The sequence below is a fragment of the Mytilus galloprovincialis genome, chromosome 3 (genome assembly GCF_965363235.1).
Source record: "Mytilus galloprovincialis chromosome 3, xbMytGall1.hap1.1, whole genome shotgun sequence".
Classification (NCBI taxonomy): domain Eukaryota; kingdom Metazoa; phylum Mollusca; class Bivalvia; order Mytilida; family Mytilidae; genus Mytilus; species Mytilus galloprovincialis.
The window spans coordinates 64882746-64904839 of NC_134840.1; the positions used below are offsets into that span (position 1 = coordinate 64882746).

A 22094-nucleotide genomic window follows, 5' to 3' on the forward strand; every position below is an offset into this window, starting at 1 on the left:
TGTCTGAATAAAGTACATAGGGATTAACTATTGAAGTGTAAGGGAAAATTGTTAAAAAAAACCCAACAATTTCAAATGGTCATAACTTGAAAACTAATTTAAATAATGATAAGGGGTCTTCAGTAAGTATTGTCTAAGTCGAGATACTAGCTATATATATAGTGGGATAACCTTTTTAAATTTAATTATTAGGGTATCTTATACTATTTATTATGATTTAAACCTTATTTTACATGATTTTCTACACCACAGAAGATTCATTTAACGACACTGGCTCATGAGAGCTAGCCTCTAATTTTAAACAAAAATTGCTATTGTTGAAGATGCAGGTGAGCAAGCCCAGCTTGTTAGAGACTCTAGTTCCCCTGCTTCATACTTATGTGTTTGAATTTAAGATAAGAAATCAACTAAATATTTAATCTCCATTTACAACAGAGGTACCACAAGCACCTGAAAATTTGAAGGTGAAGACGAGGACCAATGACAAGTTGACTTTGGAATGGACAAGGTCAAAGGAAATTCGCGGTTCAAAGGTTACTGGGTACAATATTTTCCTGAAAATGGTTGATTCTGATGACTGGAAAAAGATTGGACGAGCCAGATCATTTGTCACCTCCTATACCATTAAAAATTTGAAGCTGGACAAACATTATGTATGTAGTGTCAGTGCTGAAAACAAAGTTGGTAAAGGACCAGCAGCCGAGGTAGAGTCTCCTGTTGTTCAACATCAAAAGCCAGGTAAATTAAAGTTCTGTCTGAGTTCATTCAAAATTAAAGGCTGAATTGGTTTTTTTTAGTTCCTGAGTGATTAAGTTAAATTTATTTTATATATGGTTCAAAACATTTTTGGATTGATTTTGGAAGTTATGGTCCAAACTCATGTCCACGTCATTGTGAGCATTGGTGTCCGATTATTATTTAGTTATATGACCATTGGTTTCTTGATAATAACTTAAGTATAAGAAAATAGAAATATATGAAATTTTAAAATTAGTTAGATTTGAAATCATAAAAGGAAGGGTAGGATTTATTGATGGGGTTTTGGTTCGAACAGCTTATGTATAAAGGGCCAAAAAAGGGCCAAAATAAGCATTTTTATAGTTTCCAGAAAATAACCTGTATGTAAGTATAAATACAATCTTACTGAAACTGCTAATTTAAATTTTTTCAGCTATTTTTTGTGTGAGTTTCTACTACTGTCCAACTATAACATAGCTCTTTTCTGTGTACTTTTTGTGTTGAAAACTTTGATGCCCCACCTACGTTCGTCTCCAAAGTTTTTGGTCAAGGTATTTTTTGGTTTTTTATGAAGCTGAAGTCCAATCAACTTGAAACTTAGTACACTTGTTGCTTATGATATGATCTTTCTAATTTTTAAGCCAAATTAGACTTTTGACTCCAATTTCACGGTCCACTGAACATATAAAATGAAAGTGGCAGTTTCAGGTTAAAGTTTTGGTCAAGGTAGTTTTTGATGATTCAATCAACCTCAAAACTTGGTTAACATGTTACCTTTATATGGTATGATCTTTCTAATTTTAATGCCAAATTAGATTTTTACCCAAATTCATGGTCCATTGAATATGGAAAATAATGTGTGAGTGGGGCATCTGTGTACTTTGGACACATTCTTGTTTTCAGGCAGTTGTGCAGTGCAAAACTATATGTATCAACTGGTTGTTTTAAGGTGAATGTACCTTTGTGTAGTTACAAGTTGGGCTAATTTGCTGATAACAGAATCAATATTTATACCAAATAAAACAATATTTAAAGATTTAATTACAGTGTTAAATAGGTAACCTTAAAAATATGAACATAAGTTATAAGTATAACAACCTCATAATGAACATATGTATAACAAACATGAACAATTCAACAAATGTCATAAGTATAACAAACATGAGCAATTCAACATATGTCACAAGTATAACAAACATGAACAACTCCACATATGTCATAAGTATAACAAACTTGAATAATTCAACATATGTCATAATTTAGTATAACAAACATGAGCAATTCAACATATGTCATAAGTATAACAAACATCAGGTTGTTGATTTTAAGGGTGTTTATCATTATACTATAGTTAATCTATCATATTATTATGATTATTGTTCAAAATTCAGGCCATACTGGTAATTTAGAACTTTTTTTTACAGTGAAAGCTATTGAGAAAGCCAGAACAAGCAAACAATCTATCAAAGATAAGAAAGAAAATGAAGCGCTATATAGTGATGTAGTCAAAAAGAATTTAACTAGCAGACCAACAACAGGTAAAAAATGATTGAGAAAATTTAAATAAATGGGCTTAAATAAGTTATATTTGAATATGTCTAGTCATATTCACTCTGCTAGTTCAAGATAAAGGACCAGTAATGACCCATCAAATTTTGCAATCAAAAAGACATCAAAATTTTCATAGGGAAGAGTGAAAAAAGGACATATGTTACATGATATAGATATGTCTGAAAATTATAAAGTTATGTAAAATATATAGAAAAAAGACTTGATTAACTCACATTACTGTTGGACAATTTTCTCATTTTTTATAAGCAGTAGAAAAACATTCTCAGTAAAATTTGTACCGTTTAGTTATTGTTATTTTCAATAAGTTGCTTCTAAATAAACTGAAGTTATTGATCTTAAATGAAAATATATCTTTTTTATTCCTTTGTCTTATATTTTTTTTTTAAGAATCATAGAAATATATACATGTAGAAAGCAAATGTTAATAGACAAAATGATCAAAAAGTCAAGATCTAAAACAAATAAGTGAACATTCCCAAAATTGTCAGTTGGCCCTTTATTGAAGTTATTGTCCTAAATGACTTTTTTATTATCAGCTTTTTGCATTTTTGCCTATTATTTTGAAAATAGTTGTATCAGTGAAGACATTTGTGTGTCAACAAACTCTTGTTTTACATTGAAATTTGTTTGGAAAGCCAGCCCTAGCCAACCATCATTCAAGAATAAGAAAGGAGGAAATAAAGTATTATATTGTGATAAATCTAAAAGGAATTTAACAAGTCGACCAATAGCAGGTAACAACTATTTGAGTAAAATGTGTTTTTAAAGGATTAGAAAATTCTGCTTGGAATGAATGTAGCTATACAGTCAAACCTGCACTAATGGTCACCTTTTTTCAACAGTCAATTGCAACCAATGGTGGCTTTCAAATCTTTTCTTTTTTTTACTCTATATTATTTTACGTATAGAAAGATAGAAAGCAAATTTAAATAGACAAAACATCAAAGAGTCAAGATCTAAGGCAAATGAGTCAACATGGCAAAAATCGTCAGTTGACCCCGTATTGAATTGATTGCCCTTAAATGACTATTTTTTTTCAGCTGTTTACATATATTTCCTATTTTATTTTGAAAACATTATATTTATGATCAGCATCTACAAATAGACCATCATGGATGAAATATTTAGTCTACTGATATTGGAGCTTTTTCCCTTTAAAGATTTAGCTCATGACATCTTCCCTTTAAAAGTGCACCAGTGTCCGTCAAATACCTAAATGGGCTGTAATCAAGCTTTTCTCATCACTTTGCATCTGTCATATACTTGTAAATAAACTTTTATCAAAATCTTTTCCTCTAAAACTACTGAGACAAAATTAAGCTGACGTGGTTACAATCATCATTAAGGTATCTTGGAAAAAAATGTATTAGATGATCCCGCCTGCCAATCAAGATGACAGACATGGCTAAAAAAAGGACATAGGAGTAAAATGCATCTTTTTGTAAACAGTTCTGAAACTAAAGCACTTAGAGCAAATCTGACATGGGATAGAAATGGTCATCAGATTAAGATCAATTAGTCCTGAAAACTTAAGACTAATCAGACAACCGGTTGTTGGATAACTGTCCCTGAATTTGTAATTTTAAGGAAATTTAGCAGTTTTTTTGTTATAATCTAATGTATTATTATAGACAAAGATAATGTATATAAGATCTAAAAACAGGTTTATATGACAAAGATATTGAAATGACCCCTTAAATTGATATTGCCTTTTAAAGTGATTTTTTTCGTAAATTTCTCCAGTTAATCTACGGGGCCAAGTAGAATAAAACTAAGCCACAATGCCATCCAACTAACATGGCAATCATGTCTGAATAAAGTACATAGGGATTAACTATTGAAGTGTAAGAGAAAATTGTTAAAAAAAACCCAACAATTTCAAATGGTCATAACTTGAAAACTAATTTAAATAATGATAAGGGGTCTACAGTAAGTATTGTCTAAGTCGAGATACTAGTGGGATAACCTTTTTAAATTTAATGGATATCATTATATGGGTATCTTATACTATTTATTATGATTTAAACCTTATTTTACATGATTTTCAAAACCACAGAAGATTCATTTAAGCGACACAGGCTCATGAGAGCTAGCCTCTAGTTTTATACAAAAATTGCTATTGTTGAAGATGCAGGTGAGCAAGCCCAGCTTGTTAGAGACTCTAGTTCCCCTGCTTCATATATACTTATGTGTTTGAATTTACAATAAGAAATCAACTAAATATTTAATCTCCATGAACAACAGAGGTACCACAAGCACCTGAAAATTTGAAGGTGAAGACGAGGACCAATGACAAGTTGACTTTGGAATGGACAAGGCCAAAGGCAATTGGCAATTCAAAGGTTACTGGGTACAATATTTCCCTGAAAATGGTTGATTCTGATGACTGGAAAAAGATTGGACGAGGCAGATCATTTGTCACCTCCTATACCATTAAGAATCTGAAGCTGGACAAACATTATGTATGTAGTGTCAGTGCTGAAAACGAAGTTGGTAAAGGACCAGCAGCCGAGGTAGAGTCTCTTGTTGTTCAACATCTAAAGCCAGGTAAATTGAAGTTCTGTCTGAGTTCATTCAAAATTAAAGGCTGAATTGGTTTTTTTTAGTTCCTGAGTGATTAAGTTAAATTTGAATTATCTGTAACTTTTAAAAGACATGATCAGAAAAGTGCAATTAACGTAAACACCAAATTAATCCAGTGTTATTATCATTTTCTTACACTATGTTGATACCAGTTATTACTCACATGACTTGATCAATAAAAAAAAATCTCCATTGAAAATATGGGAAAAAAATATTATATTATGTTCTAACTTTCTCATTCAAAGTTTAGGAATTTTGTTTTTAGCTCACCTGGCTCAAAGGGCCAAGTGAGCTTTTCTCATCACTTGGCGTTCGTCATTGTCGGCGTAATTTTTCACATTTTGAACATCTTCTAGGGAACCACTGAATGAAATGGAACCAATGATCCTTATGAGGTGTTGACCAAGTGTTGTTACTTTGTAGCTGATCCATAATCCAAGATGGCTGCCAGCAGGGGACTAAGTTTAACATAGGACCCTATGGGAAATACATACAAATGTTTTCTTTTAGAGAACCACTGAATGGAAAGAAACCAAACATGGCATGAATGTTCTTTATGAGATGCCTACCAAGTGTTGTTACTTTGTAACCAATCCATCATCCAAGATGGCCACCAACAGGGGACTTAGTGTAACATAAGACCCTATATATATATGGGAAATACATACAAATGTCTTCTTTTAGTGAACCACTGATAGGAATGAAACCAAACAGCATGAATGTTCCTTATGAGATGCTTACTTAGTGTTGTTACTTTGTAGCAGATCCATCATCTATTAGATGGCTGCCAGCAGAGGACTTAGTTAAACTTAGTACCCTATGGGAAATACTTACAAATGTCTTCTTTTAGAGAACCACTAAATGGAATGAAACCAAACATAGCATGAATGTTCCTTATGAGGTGTTGACCCAGTGTTCTCAGGCCTCTACAATAAAAAAAAATTCAACTTGTCCTGCAGGACAAGCACATACCAAAATTTACTTGCCCGAATGAAATTGTTACTTGTCCAAAAAATTTCTATTAAAAATAACCTTTTTTACATTTTTAGTTGATTAAAGGAACAAAACGAATTTAAACAATATAACAGAATTTGATGTATTTTTTTTTAAATACTTTTCAAAAATATGAGTCAAGTACAACTGCGAAGCTAGTCATATCACAGGAATTAGGTTCTAGTTTCCATCAATGCTAGTCTCATCAGACTCTAATCATGAGGCACCATCTGATAGGCCTGTACACTCATTGGATTTTTATTCTGTTTGGTGTTTTTTTAAGTTAAAAAAAAAGTTTATTCAAATGCAATCAATAAAAAGAAGATAAGCCATCATAAGGTCTAATTGCCAATGAGACAACTCTCTACAAAAGACCAAATGACACAGAAATTAACAACTATAGGTCACCATATTGCAAGTAATGTTTTTTTTCTACTTATGATCAAATATGATTTTGTGAATTTTATGGTAAATAAAAAAAAATATTTTTGTGAAAAAATTACTGGTATGGTATTTATCATAAGGAACAGAATAAGGTAGCAAAATGAGTACTGATTTGTCTTGGTCCCGAAATGTCTCCTGCCTTGTCAAACTGTCTATCAATCATGTCTACTAAATATGTCTCCTACGGTGCCAAACTGTCTCTTAAACAATTGGAGCTGAATCTTTTGAGGTGACGAACTGTCCTGTAAAGTTACCTTATCTACAAAGCGCATCATTGATTCCGATCAGTAAGACTGTTTTCTGAGAATAGTATACCTTTTACCTGTTAAAAAGTACCTGACAAAGAACCAGTTAAAAATTATCGATTGCAAGTAAACATGTTGAAGAAAAAGATTTTGCATTTGAATAAGCAGAATACAGAAACATGTCAAATTAATATTTGTTTTCTTGTTTTTGTTTATAATCAATTACTTTGTTCATCAAAGTTGGATTAAATTTATTTTCTGCAGAATAATTGTACTTGTCCCGACGGACAAGCTTGATCCAGCTTTTACTTGTCCGACCTTTTTTCCCTCTGGTACCGGACAATCGGACAAGCGTTATTGTCGAGGCCTGGTTCTGACTTTGAAACCGATCCATTATATAAGATGGCCACAAGCAGCAACTTAGTTTAACATAGGACCCTATGGGACATACGTACAAATGTACTGAATGGAATGAAATCAAACATGGCATGAATGTTCCTTATGAGGTGCTGACCAAGTGTTGTTATTTTGTAGCTTTTCCGTTATCCAAGATGGCCACCAGGGGGGGGGGGGGACCTAGTTTAATATAGATCCCTATGGGAAATACATACAAATGTCTTCTTTTGAAGAACTACTGAATGGAATGAAACAAAATTTATCATGAATGTTCCTTATGAGGTACTAAACAATTTGTTGTTATTTTGTAGCCGTTCCATTATTCAAGATTGCCGCCATTTGGGGACTTATTTTAACATGGGATCCTATGGGAATTACATACAAATGTCTTCTTTGGGGGACCTAGTTTAATATAGATCCCTATAAATGTCTTCTTTTGAAGAACCACTGAATGGAATGAAACAAAATTTATCATGAATGTTCCTTATGAGGTACTAAACAATGTGTTGTTATTTTGTAGCTGTTCCATTATTCAAGATTGCCGCCATTGGGGGACTTATTTTAACATGGGATCCTATGGGAATTACATACAAATGTCTTCTTTAAGAGAACTAATGATCAAACATAACAATATTATATCAAATTTGGCCTAAAACATCATTATAAGTATCTGTTACAATTTTTTATTTACATTTTTAATATTATTTGAAAATTCCAAGTATAGAATCAGGTGAGCCACACAGGCTCTTGAGATTCTCTAGTTTATATATGGTTCAAAACATTTTTGGATTGATTTTGGAAGTTATGGTCCAAACTCTTGTCCATGTTGTTGTTAGCATCTGTGTAAGTATAAATATGATCTTTCTGAAACTGCTTATTTAAATTTTTCAACCATTTTTTGTGTGAGTTCCTACTACTGTCCCACTATAACATAGTCTTTTAAGTGTACTTTTTGTGTTGAATACTTTTATTCCCAACCTACGTTCGTCCCTGTCCTGCTTCAGGTTAAAATTTTTTGTCAAGGTAGTTTTTGATGAAGCTTAAAGGTCCAATCAACTTGAAACTTAGTACACCTGAACCTATATATTGTATGATCTTTCTAATTTTAATGCCAAATTAGATTTTTACCCAATTTCATGGTCCATTGAATATGGTAAATAATGTGCAAGTGGGGCATCTGTGTACTTTGGACACATTCTTGTTTTCAGGCAGTTGTGCAGTGCAAAACTATATGTATCAACTGGTTGTTTTAAGTGAATGTACCTATGTGTAGTTACAAGTTGGGCTAATTTGCTGATAACAGAATCAATATTTATACCAAATAAAACAATATTTAAAGATTTAATTACAGTGTTAAATAGGTAACCTTAAAAATATGAACATAAGTTATAAGTATAACAACCTCATAATGAACATATGTATAACACACATGAACAATTCAACAAATGTCATAAGTATAACAAACATGAGCAATTCAACATATGTCACAAGTATAACAAACATGAACAATTCCACATATGTCATAAGTATAACAAACAGGAACAATTCCACATATGTCATAAGTATAAAAAACATGAACAATTCAACATATGTCACAAGTATAACAAACATGAACAATTCCACATATGTCATAAGTATAACAAACTTGAACAATTCAACATATGTCATAAGTATAACAACCATGAATAATTCAACATATGTCATAAGTATAACAAACATCAGGTTGTTGATTTTAATGGTGTTTATCATTATACTATAGTTAATCTATCATATTATCATGATTATTGTTCAAAATTCAGGCCATACTGGTAATTTAGAACTTTTTTTTTACAGTGAAAGCTATTGAGAAAGCCAGAACAAGCAAACAATCTATCAAAGATAAGAAAGAAAATAAAGCGCTATATAGTGATGTAGTCAAAAAGAATTTAACTAGCAGACCAACAACAGGTAAAAAAATGATTGAGAAAATTTAAATAAATGGGCTTAAATAAGTTATATTTGAATATGCCTAGTCATATTCACTCTGCTAGTTCAAGATAAAGGACCAGTAATGACCCATCAAATTGTGCAATCAAAAAGACATCAAAATTTTCATAGGGAAGAGTGAAAAAAGGACATATGTTACATGATATAGATATGTTTGAAAATTATAAAGTTATGTAAAATATATAGAAAAAAGACTTGATTAACTCACATTACTGTTGGACAATTTTCTCATTTTTTATAAGCAGTAGAAAAACATACTCAGTAAAATTTGTACCTTTTAGTTATTGTTATTTTCAATAAGTCGCTTCTAAATAAACTGAAGTTATTGATCTTAAATGAAAATATAACTTTTTTATTCCTTTTGTCTTATATTTTTTTTTAAGAATCATAGAAATATATACATGTAGAAAGCAAATCTTAATAGGCAAAATGATCAAAAAGTCAAGATCTTAAACAAATAAGTGAACATTCCCAAAATTGTCAGTTGGCCCTTTATTGAAGTTATTGTCCTAAATGACTTTTTTATTATCAGCTTTTTGCATTTTTGCCTATTATTTTGAAAATAGTTGTATCAGTAAAGACATTTGTGTGTCAACAAACTCTTGTTTTACAGTGAAATCTATTGGGAAAGCCAGCCCTAGCCAACCATCATTCAAGAATAAGAAAGGAGGAAATAAAGTATTATATTGTGATAAATTTAAAAGGAATTTAACAAGTCGACCAATAGCAGGTAACAACTATTTGAGTAAAATGTGTTTTTAAAGGATTAGAAAATTCTGCTTGGGATGAATGTAGCTATACAGTCAAACCTGCACTAATGGTCACATTGTTTCAACAGTCAGTTGCAACCAATGGTGGCTTTCAAATCTTTTCTTTTTTTTACTCTATATTATTTTACGTATAGAAAGATAGAAAGCAAATTTGTGCATTAGGGTCTATTAAGGTATTTTGGGAGGCCGAAAGAAGGGAGGGAATACTATAGAACCCTATGGGATTATTTTTTTGAAAATTTTCAAATGAATATAACTTGTAAACTTTAAGTGATAAACACACACAGTCTTCAGAAATGATCATAGGACAATAAAACAAATCACATGAAATAAAGGGGGAATCCCTGGGGATCATTCCCACGTCCTTAATACTTGAGAATATGCTATTAACTTGTAAACAGTCCAAATCCCCACCTTTAAACCATATATATTCTTGAATGGGACTATAAAACAAATTTAATGAAATAAAAGGGAAGTCCCTGGAGGTCACCCCACCCCATTCAATTTGAGAATGTGCTATTATAATGTAAACGGTCCAGATCCCCACCCCTAAACCATATATATTCTTGTAGGGGACAATAAAACAAAGGAAAAGAAATGTCCCTAGGGGGTCACCCCGTCCCCTGTTGTTTGAAAACTTGTAAACGTTCCATATCCCCAACCATAAACCATATATATTCTTGTATGGAACAATAAAACACATCAAATGAAATAATATAGGGAGAGTCCATGGGGGTTACCCCCACCCCGTTACAATCATCATTAAGGTATCTTGGTAAAAAAATGTGTTAGATGATCCAGCCTGCCAACCAAGATGACAGACATGGCTAAAAAATTGACATAGGAGTAAAATGCATTTTTTTGTAAACAATTCTGAAACTAAAGCACTTAGAGCAAATCTGACATGGGATAGAAATGATCATCAGATTAAGATCTATTAACCCTGAAAAATTAAGACTAATCAGACAACCCCTTGTTTTGAATTTTGAATTTTTGAAATACTAAGGCTTTTCTACCTCAGGCATAGATTGCCTTGGCTGTATTTGGCAAAACTTTTGGGAATTTTGGTCCTCAATGCTCTTCAACTTTTTACTTTATTTGGCCTTTTTAACTTTTTAGCTCACCTTTCCAAAAGGAAATGTGAGCTTTTGCCATCACTTGGCGTCCGTCGTCTTCCGTCCGTCCGTCCGTCGTCGTCGTCCATCCATCGTAAACTAATTCAAAGATCTTCTTCTCTGAAACTACTGAACCAATTCAAACCAAACTTCATCTGATTGATTCCTAGGGTATCTAGAATAAAGTTTGTGTTTTAATTCCCATTTCATAAAAAAAAACATGGCCGCCATGGCTAAAAATAGAACATAGGGGTAAAATGCAGTTTTTAGCTTATAACTCAAAAACCAATTGAAAGCATTTAGAGCAAATCTGACATGGGGTAAAATTGTTTATCAGGTCAAGATATATCTCCCCTGAAATTTTCAGATGAATCGGACAACCCGTTGTTAGGTTGCTGCCCCTGAATTGGTAATTTTAAGGAAATTTTGCTGTTTTTGGTTATTATCTTGAATATTATTATAGATGTAGATAAACTGTAAACAGCAATAATGTAATGCTTGGGGTATACAATGTTTTTTTATACTTTCATCATAAATTATATTATGAACACGAGACAAACGAGACATTTCAGTGTGTCCACTCTTGTTTTTGCTTTTGAAGAAGATATGACAGAATCGAAGAACCATTTATATAAATTGAAAACCCAAAACAATCATTGATGGAAGATTTAAGCAAAAAATTTAAGGTGAGCGATTCAGGCTCTTGAGAGCCTCTTGTTTGGATTAGAGCGTCACTGATGAGTCTTTTGTAGACGAAACGTGTGTCTGGCGTTTATTCAAAATTTAGTCCTGGTATCTATGATGAGTTTATTTTGTTGGATATAACTGCCCCTGAATTTGTAATTTTAAGGAAATTAAGCAGTTTTTTGGTTATTATCTAATGTATTATTATAGACAAAGATAATGTTTATAAGATCTAAAAATATGTTGATATGACAAGATATTCAATTGACCCCTTAAATTGTATTGCTTTATAAAGTGAATTTTTAAAAAAAATTTCGTATTTTTTTCTTTTACCAAAATATTCTCTAGTTAATCTACAGGGCCAATTAGAATAAAACTAAGCCACAATGCCATCCAACTAACATGACAATCTATCCGAATAAAGTACATAGGGATTTATTATTGAGGTGTAAGGGAAAATTGTTAAAAAAAATCAAAACAATTTCAAGTAGTCATAACTTGAAAACTAATTTAAATAATGATAAGGGGTCTTCAGTAAGTATTGTCTAAGTCGAGATACTAGTGGGATAACCTTTTTTAATTTAGTTATTAGGGTATCTTATACTATTTATTAAGATTTAAACCTTATTTTACATGATTTCCAAAACCACAGAAGATTTTAAGCAACACAGGCTCATGAGAGCTAGCCTCTAATTTTAAACAAAAATTGCTATTGTTGAAAATGCAGGTGAGCAAGCCCACCTTGTTAGAGACTCTAGTTCCCCTGCTTCATACTTATGTGTTTGAATTTAAGATAAGAAATCAACTAAATATTTAATCTCCATTTACAAAAGAGGTACCACAAGCACCTGCAAATTTGAAGGTGAAGACAAGGACCAATGACAAGTTGACTTTGGAATGGACAAGGCCAAAGGCAATTGGCGATTCAAAGGTTACTGGGTACAATATTTCCCTGAAAATGGTTGATTCTGATGACTGGAAAAAGATTGGACGAGGCAGATCATTTGTCACCTCCTATACCATTAAGAATCTGAAGCTGGACAAACATTATGTATGTAGTGTCAGTGCTGAAAACAAAGTTGGTAAAGGACCAGCAGCCGAGGTAGAGTCTCCTGTTGTTCAACATCAAAATCCAGGTAAATTGAAGTTCTCTCTGAGTTCATTCAAAATTAAAAGCTGAATTGGGTTTTTTTAGTTCCTGAGTGATTAAGTTAAATTTGAATTATCTGTAACTTTTAAAAGACATGATCAGAAAAGTGCAATTAATGTAAACACCAAATTAATCCAGTGTTATTATCATTTTCTTACACTATTTTGATACCAGTTATTACTCACATGACTTGATCAATAAAAAAAATCTCCATTGAAAATATGGGGAAAAAATATTATATTATGTTCTAACTTTCTCATTCAAAGTTTAGGAATTTTGTTTTTAGCTCACCTGGCTTAAAGGGCCAAGTGAGCTTTTCTCATCACTTGGCGTTCGTCATTGTCGGCGTAACTTTTCACATTTTGAACATCTTCTAGGGAACCACTGAATGAAATGGAACCAAACATAGCATGAATGATCCTTATGAGGTGTTGACCAAGTGTTGTTACTTTGTAGCTGATCCATTATCCAAGATGGCTGCCAGCAGGGGACTAAGTTTAACATAGGACCCTATGGAAAATACATACAAATGTCTTCTTTTAGAGAACCACTGAATGGAAAGAAACCAAACATAGCATGAATGTTCTTTATGAGATGCCTACCAAGTGTTGTTACTTTGTAACCAATCCATCATCCAAGATGGCCACCAACAGGGGACTTAGTGTAACATAAGACCCTATATATATATATATATGGGAAATACATACAAATGTCTTCTTTTAGTGAACCACTGATAGGAATGAAACCAAACAGCATGAATGTTCCTTATGAGATGCTTACTAAGTGTTGTTACTTTGTAGCAGATCCATCATCTATTAGATGGCTGCCAGCAGAGGACTTAGTTAAACTTAGTACCCTATGGGAAATACTTACAAATGTCTTCTTTTAGAAAACCACTAAATGGAATGAAACCAAACATAGCATGAATGTTCCTTATGAGGTGTTGACCAAGTGTTCTCAGGCCTCTACAATAAAAAAAATTTCAACTTGTCCTGTAGGACAAGCACATACCAAAATTTACTTGCCCGAATGAAATTGTTACTTGTCCAAAAAATTTCTATTAAAAATAACCTTTTTTACATTTTTAGTTGATTAAAGGAACAAAACGAATTTAAACAATATAACAGAATTTGATGTATTTTTTTTTAAATACTTTTCAAAAATATGAGTCAAGTACAACTGCGAAGCTAGTCATATTACAGGAATAAGGTTCTAGTTTCCATCAATGCTAGTCTCATCAGACTCTAATCATGAGTCACTATCTGATAGGCCTGAACACTCATTGGATTTGTATTCTGTTTGGTGTTTTTTTAAGTTAAAAAAAAGTTTATTCAAATGCAATCAATAAAAAGAAGATAAGCCATTATTAGGTCTAATTGCCAATGAGACAACTCTCTACAAAAGACCAAATGACACAGAAATTAACAACTATAGGTCACCATATTGCAAGTAATGTTTTTTTCTACTTATGATCAAATATGATTTTGTGAATTTAATGGTAAATAAAAAAAATATTTTTGTGAAAAAATTAGTGGTATGGTATTTATTATAAGGAACAGAATAAGGTAGAAAAATGAGGTACTGATTTGTCTTGGTCCCGAAATGTCTCCTGCCTTGTCAAACTGTCTATCAATCATGTCTACTAAATATGTCTCCTACGGTGCCAAACTGTCTCTTAAACAATTGGAGCTGAATCTTTCGAGGGGACAAACTGTCCTGTAAAGTTACCTTATCTACAAAGCGCATCATTGATTCCGATCAGTAAGACTGTTTTCTGAGAATAGTATACCTTTTACCTGTTAAAAAGTACCTGACAAAGAACCAGTTAAAAATTATCGATTGCAAGTAAACATGTTGAAGAAAAAGGTTTTGCATTTGAATAAGCAGAATACAGAAACATGTCAAATTAATATTTGTTTTCTTGTTTTTGTTTATAATAAATTACTTTGTTCATCAAAGTTGGATTAAATTTATTTTCTGCAGAATAATTGTACTTGTCCCGACGGACAAGCTTGATCCAGCTTTTACTTGTCCGACCTTTTTTCTCTCTGGTACCGCACAATCGGACAAGCGTTATTGTCGAGGCCTGGTTCTTACTTTGAAACCGATCCATTTTATAAGATGGCCACAAGCAGGGACCTAGTTTAATATAGATCCCTATGGGAAATACATACAAATGTCTTCTTTTGAAGAACCACTGAATGTAATGAAACAAAATTTATCATGAATGTTCCTTATGAGGTACTAAACAATGTGTTGTTATTTTGTAGCCGGTCCATTATTCAAGATTGCCGCCATTGGGGGACTTATTTTAACATGGGATCCTATGGGAATTACATACAAATGTCTTCTTTGTGGGACCTAGTTTAATATAGATCCCTATTGGAAATACATACAAATGTCTTCTTTTGAAGAACCACTGAATGGAATGAAACAAAATTTATCATGAATGTTCCTTATGAGGTACTAAACAATGTGTTGTTATTTTGTAGCTGTTCCATTATTCAAGATTGCCGCCATTTGGGGACTTATTTTAACATGGGATCCTATATGGGAATTACATACAAATGTCTTCCTTAAGAGAACTAATGATCAAACATAACAATATTAAATCAAATTTGGCCTAAAACATCATTATAAGTATCTGTTACAATTTTTAATTTACATTTTTATACCCCCGCTTTAAAAAAGGGGGGTTATACTGTTTTACCTCTGTCTATCAGTCCGTCCATCAGTCCGTCCGTCAGTCAGTCCATCCCATGAAACTTTCGTCACATTTTTCTCAGGAACTACACATCCACCCTTTCTGTAATTTGGTATCAACATTTATATATGTCAGCCATACCGTGTGATGCGTTTTCAGATTCATCACTTGACAACTTCGTGTTTACCAAACACTTGTCTGATTTTACATATGATAGCCAAGTTTAAAATTTTCGTCACATTTTTCTCAGGAACTACAATACAAGGATTTCTGAAATTTGGTTTCAGGATTTATATAAGTCAGCTATACCGTGTGATGCGTTTTCAGATTCATCACTCAACAACTTCCTGTTAACCGAACACTTGTATGATTTTACACATGATAACCAAGTTAAAAATTTTCGTCACATTTTTCTCAGGAACTACAATACAAGGATTTCTGAAATTTGGTTTCAGGATTTTTATAAGTCAGCTATACCGTGTGATGCGTTTTCAGATTCATCACTCGACAACTTCCTGTTTACCGAACACTTGCATATTTTTACACTATTAGTATTATCCACTTGAGGCGGGGGTATCATCAGTGAGCAGTAGCTCGCAGTTTCACTTGTTAATATTATTTCAAAATTCCAAGTATAGAATCAGGTGAGCCACACAGGCTCTTGAGATTCTCTAGTTTATATATGGTTCAAAACATTTTTGGATTGATTTTGGAAGTTATGGTCCAAACTCTTGTCCATGTTGTTGTTAGCATTGGTGTAAGTATAAATATGATCTTTCTGAAACTGCTTATTTAAATTTTTCAGCCATTTTTTTGTGTGAGTTCCTACTACTGTCCCACTATAACATAGTCTTTTATGTGTACCAAACATAAGTATAACAAACATGAACAATTCAACATATGTCACAAGTATAACAAACATGAACAATTCCACATATGTCATAAGTATAACAAACTTGAACAATTCAACATATGTCATAAGTATAACAAACATCAGGTTGTTGATTTTAAGGGTATTTATCATTATACTATAGTTAATCTATCATATTATCATGATTATTGTTCAAAATTCAGGCCATACTGGTAATTTAGAACTTTTTTTTTACAGTGAAAGCTATTGAGAAAGCCAGATCAAGCAAACAATCTATCAAAGATAAGAAAGAAAATAAAGCGCTATATAGTGATGTAGTCAAAAAGAATTTAACTAGCAGACCAACAACAGGTAAAAAATGATTGAGAAAATTTAAGTAAATGGGCTTAAATAAGTTATATTTGAATATGCCTAGTCATATTCACTCTGCTAGTTCAAGATAAAGGACCAGTAATGACCCATCAAATTGTGCAATCAAAAAGACATCAAAATTTTCATAGGGAAGAGTGAAAAAAGGACATATGTTACATGATATAGATATGTTTGAAAATTATAAAGTTATGTAAAATATATAGAAAAAAGACTTGATTAACTCACATTACTGTTGGACAATTTTCTCATTTTTTATAAGCAGTAGAAAAACATTCTCAGTCAAATTGGTACCGTTTAGTTATTGTTATTTTCAATAAGTCGCTTCTAAATAAACTGAAGTTATTGATCTTAAAAGAAAATATATCTTTTTTATTCCTTTTGTCTTATTTTTTTTTTTAAGAATCATAGAAATATATACATGTAGAAAGCAAATGTTAATAGGCAAAATGATCAAAAAGTCAAGATCTAAAACAAATAAGTGAACATTCCCAAAATTGTCAGTTGGCCCTTTATTGAAGTTATTGTCCTAAATAACTTTTTTATTATCAGCTTTTTGCATTTTTGCCTATTATTTTGAAAATAGTTGTATCAGTGAAGACATTTGTGTGTCAACAAACTCTTGTTTTACAGTGAAATCTATTGGGAAAGCCAGCCCTAGCCAACCATCATTCAAGAATAAGAAAGGAGGAAATAAAGTATTATATTGTGATAAATTTAAAAGGAATTTAACAAGTCGACCAATAGCAGGTAACAACTATTTGAGTAAAATGTGTTTTTAAAGGATTAGAAAATTCTGCTTGGGATGAATGTAGCTATACAGTCAAACCTGCACTAATGGTCACATTGTTTCAACAGTCAATTGCAACCAATGGTGGCTTTCAAATCTTTCCTTTTTTTTACTCTATATTATTTTATGTATAGAAAGATAGAAAGCAAATTTGTGCATTAGGGTCTATTAAGGTATTTTGGGAGACCGAAAGAAGGGAGGGGTTTACTATAGAACCCTATGGGATTTTAATTTCGAAAATTTTCAAATGAATATAACTTCAAAAAACATGGCCGCCATGGCTAAAAATAGAACATAGGGGTTAAATGCAGTTTTTAGCTTATAACTCAAAAACCAATTGAAAGCATTTAGAGCAAATCTGACAGGGTGTAAAATTGTTTATCAGGTCAAGATCTATCTGCCCTGAAATTTTCCGATGAATCGGACAACTCGTTGTTAGGTTGCTGCCCCTGAATTGGTAATTTTAAGGAAATTTTGCTGTTTTTGGTTATTATCATGAATATTATTATAGATAGAGATACAATGTAAACAGCAAAAATGTTCAGCAAAGTAAGATTTACAAATAAGTCAACATGATCGAAATTGTCATTTGACCCCTTTAGGAGTTATGGCCCTTTATAGTAAATTTTTAACCATTTTCCGTAGATCTTGGTTATCTTTTACAAAAATCTTCTGTGAAACTACTGGGTCAAATTGAACCAAACTTGGCAACAATCATCATTGGGGTAACTTGTTTAAAAATTGTGTCGGTTGACCCGGCCAACCAACCAAGATGGCCACCATGGCTAAAAATAGAACATAGGGGTTAGATCAGTTTTTGGCTTATAACTCAAAAACCATAGCATTTAGAGCAAATCTGACATGAGGTTAAATGGTTTATCAGGTCAAGATCTATCTGCCCTGAAATTTTCAGATGAATCAGACAACTGATTGTTAGGTTGCTGCCTTTGAATTGGTTATTTTAAGGAAATTTTGCTGTTTTTGGTTATTATCATGAATATTATTATAGATAGAGATAAACTGTAAACAGCAAAAATGTTCAGCAAAGTAAGATTCACAAATAAGTCAACATGACCGAAATGGTCAGTTGACCCCTTTAGGAGTTATGGCCCTTTATAGTCAATTTTTAACCATTTTCCGTAAATCTTAGTTATCTTTTACAAAAATCTTCTCCTCTGAAACTACTAGGCCAAATTTAACCAAACATGGCCAAAATTATTATTAGGGTATCTAGTTTAAAAATTGTGTCTGGTGACCCGGCTTACCAACCAAGATGGCCACCATGGCTAAAAATAGAACATAGGGGGTAAAATGCAGTTTTTAGCTTATAACTCAAAAACCAAAGCATTTAGAGCAAATCTGACATGGGGTAAAATTGTTTATCAGGTCAAGATATATCTCCCCTGAAATTTTCAGATGAATCAGACAACTGATTGTTAGGTTGCTGCCTTTGAATTGGTTATTTTAAGGAAATTTTGCTGTTTTTGGTTATTATCATGAATATTATTATAGATAGAGATAAACTGTAAACAGCAAAAATGTTCAGCAAAGTAAGATTCATAAATAAGTCAACATGACCGAAATGGTCAGTTGACCCCTTTAGGAGTTATGGCCCTTTATAGTCAATTTTTAACCATTTTCCGTAAATCTTAGTTATCTTTTACAAAAATCTTCTCTGAAACTACTGGGCCAAATTTAACCAAACATGGCCAAAATTATTATTAGGGTATATAGTTTAAAAATTGTGTCTGGTGACCCGGCTTACCAACCAAGATGGCCACCATGGCTAAAAATAGAACATAGGGTGTAAAATGCAGTTTTTAGCTTATAACTCAAAAACCAAAGCATTTAGAGCAAATCTGACATGGGGTAAAATTGTTTATCAGGTCAAGATATATCTGCCCTGAAATTTTTAGATGAATCGGACAACCCGTTGTTGGGTTGCCGCCCCTGAATTGGTAATTTTAAGGAAATTTTGCTGTTTTTGGTTATTATCTTGAATATTATTATAGATGTAGATAAACTGTTAACAGCAATAATGTAATGCTTGGGGTATACAATGTTTTTTTATACTTTCATCATAAATTATATTATGAACACGAGACAAACGAGACATTTCAGTGTGTCCACTCTTGTTTTTGCTTTTGAAGAAGATATGACAGAATCGAAGAACCATTTATATAAATTGAAAACCCAAAATAATCATTGATGGAAGATTTAAGCAAAAAATTTAAGGTGAGAGATGCAGGCTCTTGAGAGCCTCTTGTTTGGATTAGAGCGTCACTGATGAGTCTTTTGTAGACGAAACGTGTGTCTGGGGTATATACAAAATTTAGTCCTGGTATCTATGATGAGTTTATTTTGTTGGATATAACTGCCCCTGAATTTGTAATTTTAAGGAAATTAAGCAGTTTTTTGGTTATTATCTAATGTCTTATTATAGACAAAGATAATGTATATAAGATCTAAAAATATGTTGATATGACAAAGATATTCAATTGACCCCTTAAATTGTATTGCTTTATAAAGTGAATTTCGCAATTTTTTCTTTTACCAAAATATTCTCTAGTTAATCTACAGGGCCAATTAGAATAAAACTAAGCCACAATGCCATCCAACTAACATGGCAATCTATTCGAATAAAGTACAAAAGTACATAGGGATTTATTATTGAGGTGTAAGGGAAAATTGTTAAATAATGATAAGGGGTCTTCAGTAAGTATTGTCTAAGTCGAGATACTAGTGGGATAACCTTTTTTAATTTAGTTATTAGGGTATCTTATACTATTTATTAAGATTTAAACCTTATTTTACATGATTTCCAAAACCACAGAAGATTTTAAGCAACACAGGCTCATGAGAGCTAGCCTCTAATTTTAAACAAAAATTGCTATTGTTGAAGATGCAGGTGAGAAAGCCCACCTTGTTAGAGACTCTAGTTCCCCTGCTTCATACTTATGTGTTTGAATTTAAGATAAGAAATCAACTAAATATTTAATCTCCATTTACAACAGAGGTACCACAAGCACCTGCAAATTTGAAGGTGAAGACAAGGACCAATGACAAGTTGACTTTGGAATGGACAAGGCCAAAGGCAATTGGCGATTCAAAGGTTACTGGGTACAATATTTCCCTGAAAATGGTTGATTCTGATGACTGGAAAAAGATTGGACGAGGCAGATCATTTGTCACCTCCTATACCATTAAGAATCTGAAGCTGGACAAACATTATGTATGTAGTGTCAGTGCTGAAAACAAATTTGGTAAAGGACCAGCAGCCGAGGTAGAGTCTCCTGTTGTTCAACATCAAAAGCCAGGTAAATTGAAGTTCTGTCTGAGTTCATTCAAAATTAAAGGCTGAATTGTTTTTTTTTAATTCCTGAGTGATTAAGTTAAATTTAAATTATCTGTAACTTTTAAAAGACATGATCAGAAAAGTGCAATTAACATAAACACCAAATTAATCCAGTGTTATCGTTTTCTTGCACTATCTTGATACCAGTTTTTTTACTCGCATGACTTGATCAATAAATAAAAAATCTCCGTTGATAATATGGGAAAACAATATTATATTATGTTCTAACTTTCTCATTCAAAGTTTAGGAATTTTGTTTTTAGCTCACCTGGCTCAAAGGGCCAAGTGAGCTTTTCTCATCACTTGGCGTTCGTCATTGTCGACATTTTGAACATCTTCTAGAGAACCACTGAATGAAATGGAACCAAACATAGCATGAATGATCCTTATTAGGTATTGACCAAGTGTTACTACTTTGTAACGGATCCATCATCCAAGATGGCTGCCTGGGGGGAATTAAGTTTAACATAGGACCCTATGGGAAATACATACAATTGTCTTCTTTTAGAGAACCACTGAACGGAAAGAAAACCAAACATGGCATGAATGTTTTTTATCAGATGCTGACCCAGTGTTGATACTTTGTAGCTGGTCCATCATCCAAGATGGCCACTAGCAGGGGACTTAGTTTAACATAGTTCCCTATGGGAAATCCATACAAGTGTCTTCTTTTGAAGAACCACTGAATGGAATGAAACCAAACATAGCATGAATGTTCCTTATGAGATATATAGATGCTTACTAAGTGTTGTTACTTTGTAGCTGATCCATCATCTAAGAAGGCTGACTTAGTTTAACATATTACCTATGGGAAATACATACAAATGTCTTCTTTTAGAGAACCACTAAATGGAATGAAACCAAACATAGCATGGATGTTCCTTATGAGGTGCTGACCAAGTGTTCTTACTTTGTAGCCTATCCATTATATAAGATGGCGGCCAGCAGGGACTTAGTTTAACATAGGACCCTATGGGAAATACATACAAATGTCTTCTTAGAGAAGCAAGGAATGGAATGAAATCAAACATGGCATGAATGTTCCTTATGAGGTGCTGACCAAGTGTTCTTACTTTGTAGCCGATCCATTATCCAAGATGGCCACCCGGGGGCGGGACCTAGTTTAACCCTTTCGCCGACGAGTCCCGGTTTACCGGGATTCACGCTTCAGACAGCTGACGATGAGTCCCGTTTTACCGGGATCGGAATACCTCTTTTATGTTTCCCGCTCAAACAGTGCAAACGTGGGTTATCTTTCTTTGATGGATAACCCGGATGAAAGTGTAATCATGGCGGTTCCGTTTGTTGAAAACCGTGTCAAAATCAGAG

General features: G+C 32.7%; 1 protein-coding gene and 2 long non-coding RNA genes across 3 annotated transcripts in view; 2 read left to right on the top strand and 1 right to left on the bottom strand.

Annotated features, from left to right (window-relative positions):
- LOC143068653 (uncharacterized) overlaps positions 1 to 22094 on the bottom strand; it is a 511029-nt gene that overhangs the window by 67672 nt on the left and 421263 nt on the right. The gene's annotated exons all lie outside the window — the stretch shown is intronic.
- Positions 439 to 12706, top strand: LOC143069819 (uncharacterized). Its single transcript, XM_076244623.1, has 4 exons — positions 439 to 738; positions 8805 to 8918; positions 9571 to 9687; positions 12360 to 12706. The coding sequence occupies exons 1-4, from the start codon at positions 561 to 563 to the stop codon at positions 12704 to 12706; spliced, it is 756 nt and encodes a 251-aa protein (XP_076100738.1). The 5' UTR covers positions 439 to 560.
- On the top strand, positions 16492 to 20666 carry LOC143066524 (uncharacterized). Its single transcript, XR_012975645.1, has 3 exons — positions 16492 to 16602; positions 17254 to 17370; positions 20425 to 20666. It is a non-coding gene; the product is annotated as an uncharacterized LOC143066524 (long non-coding RNA).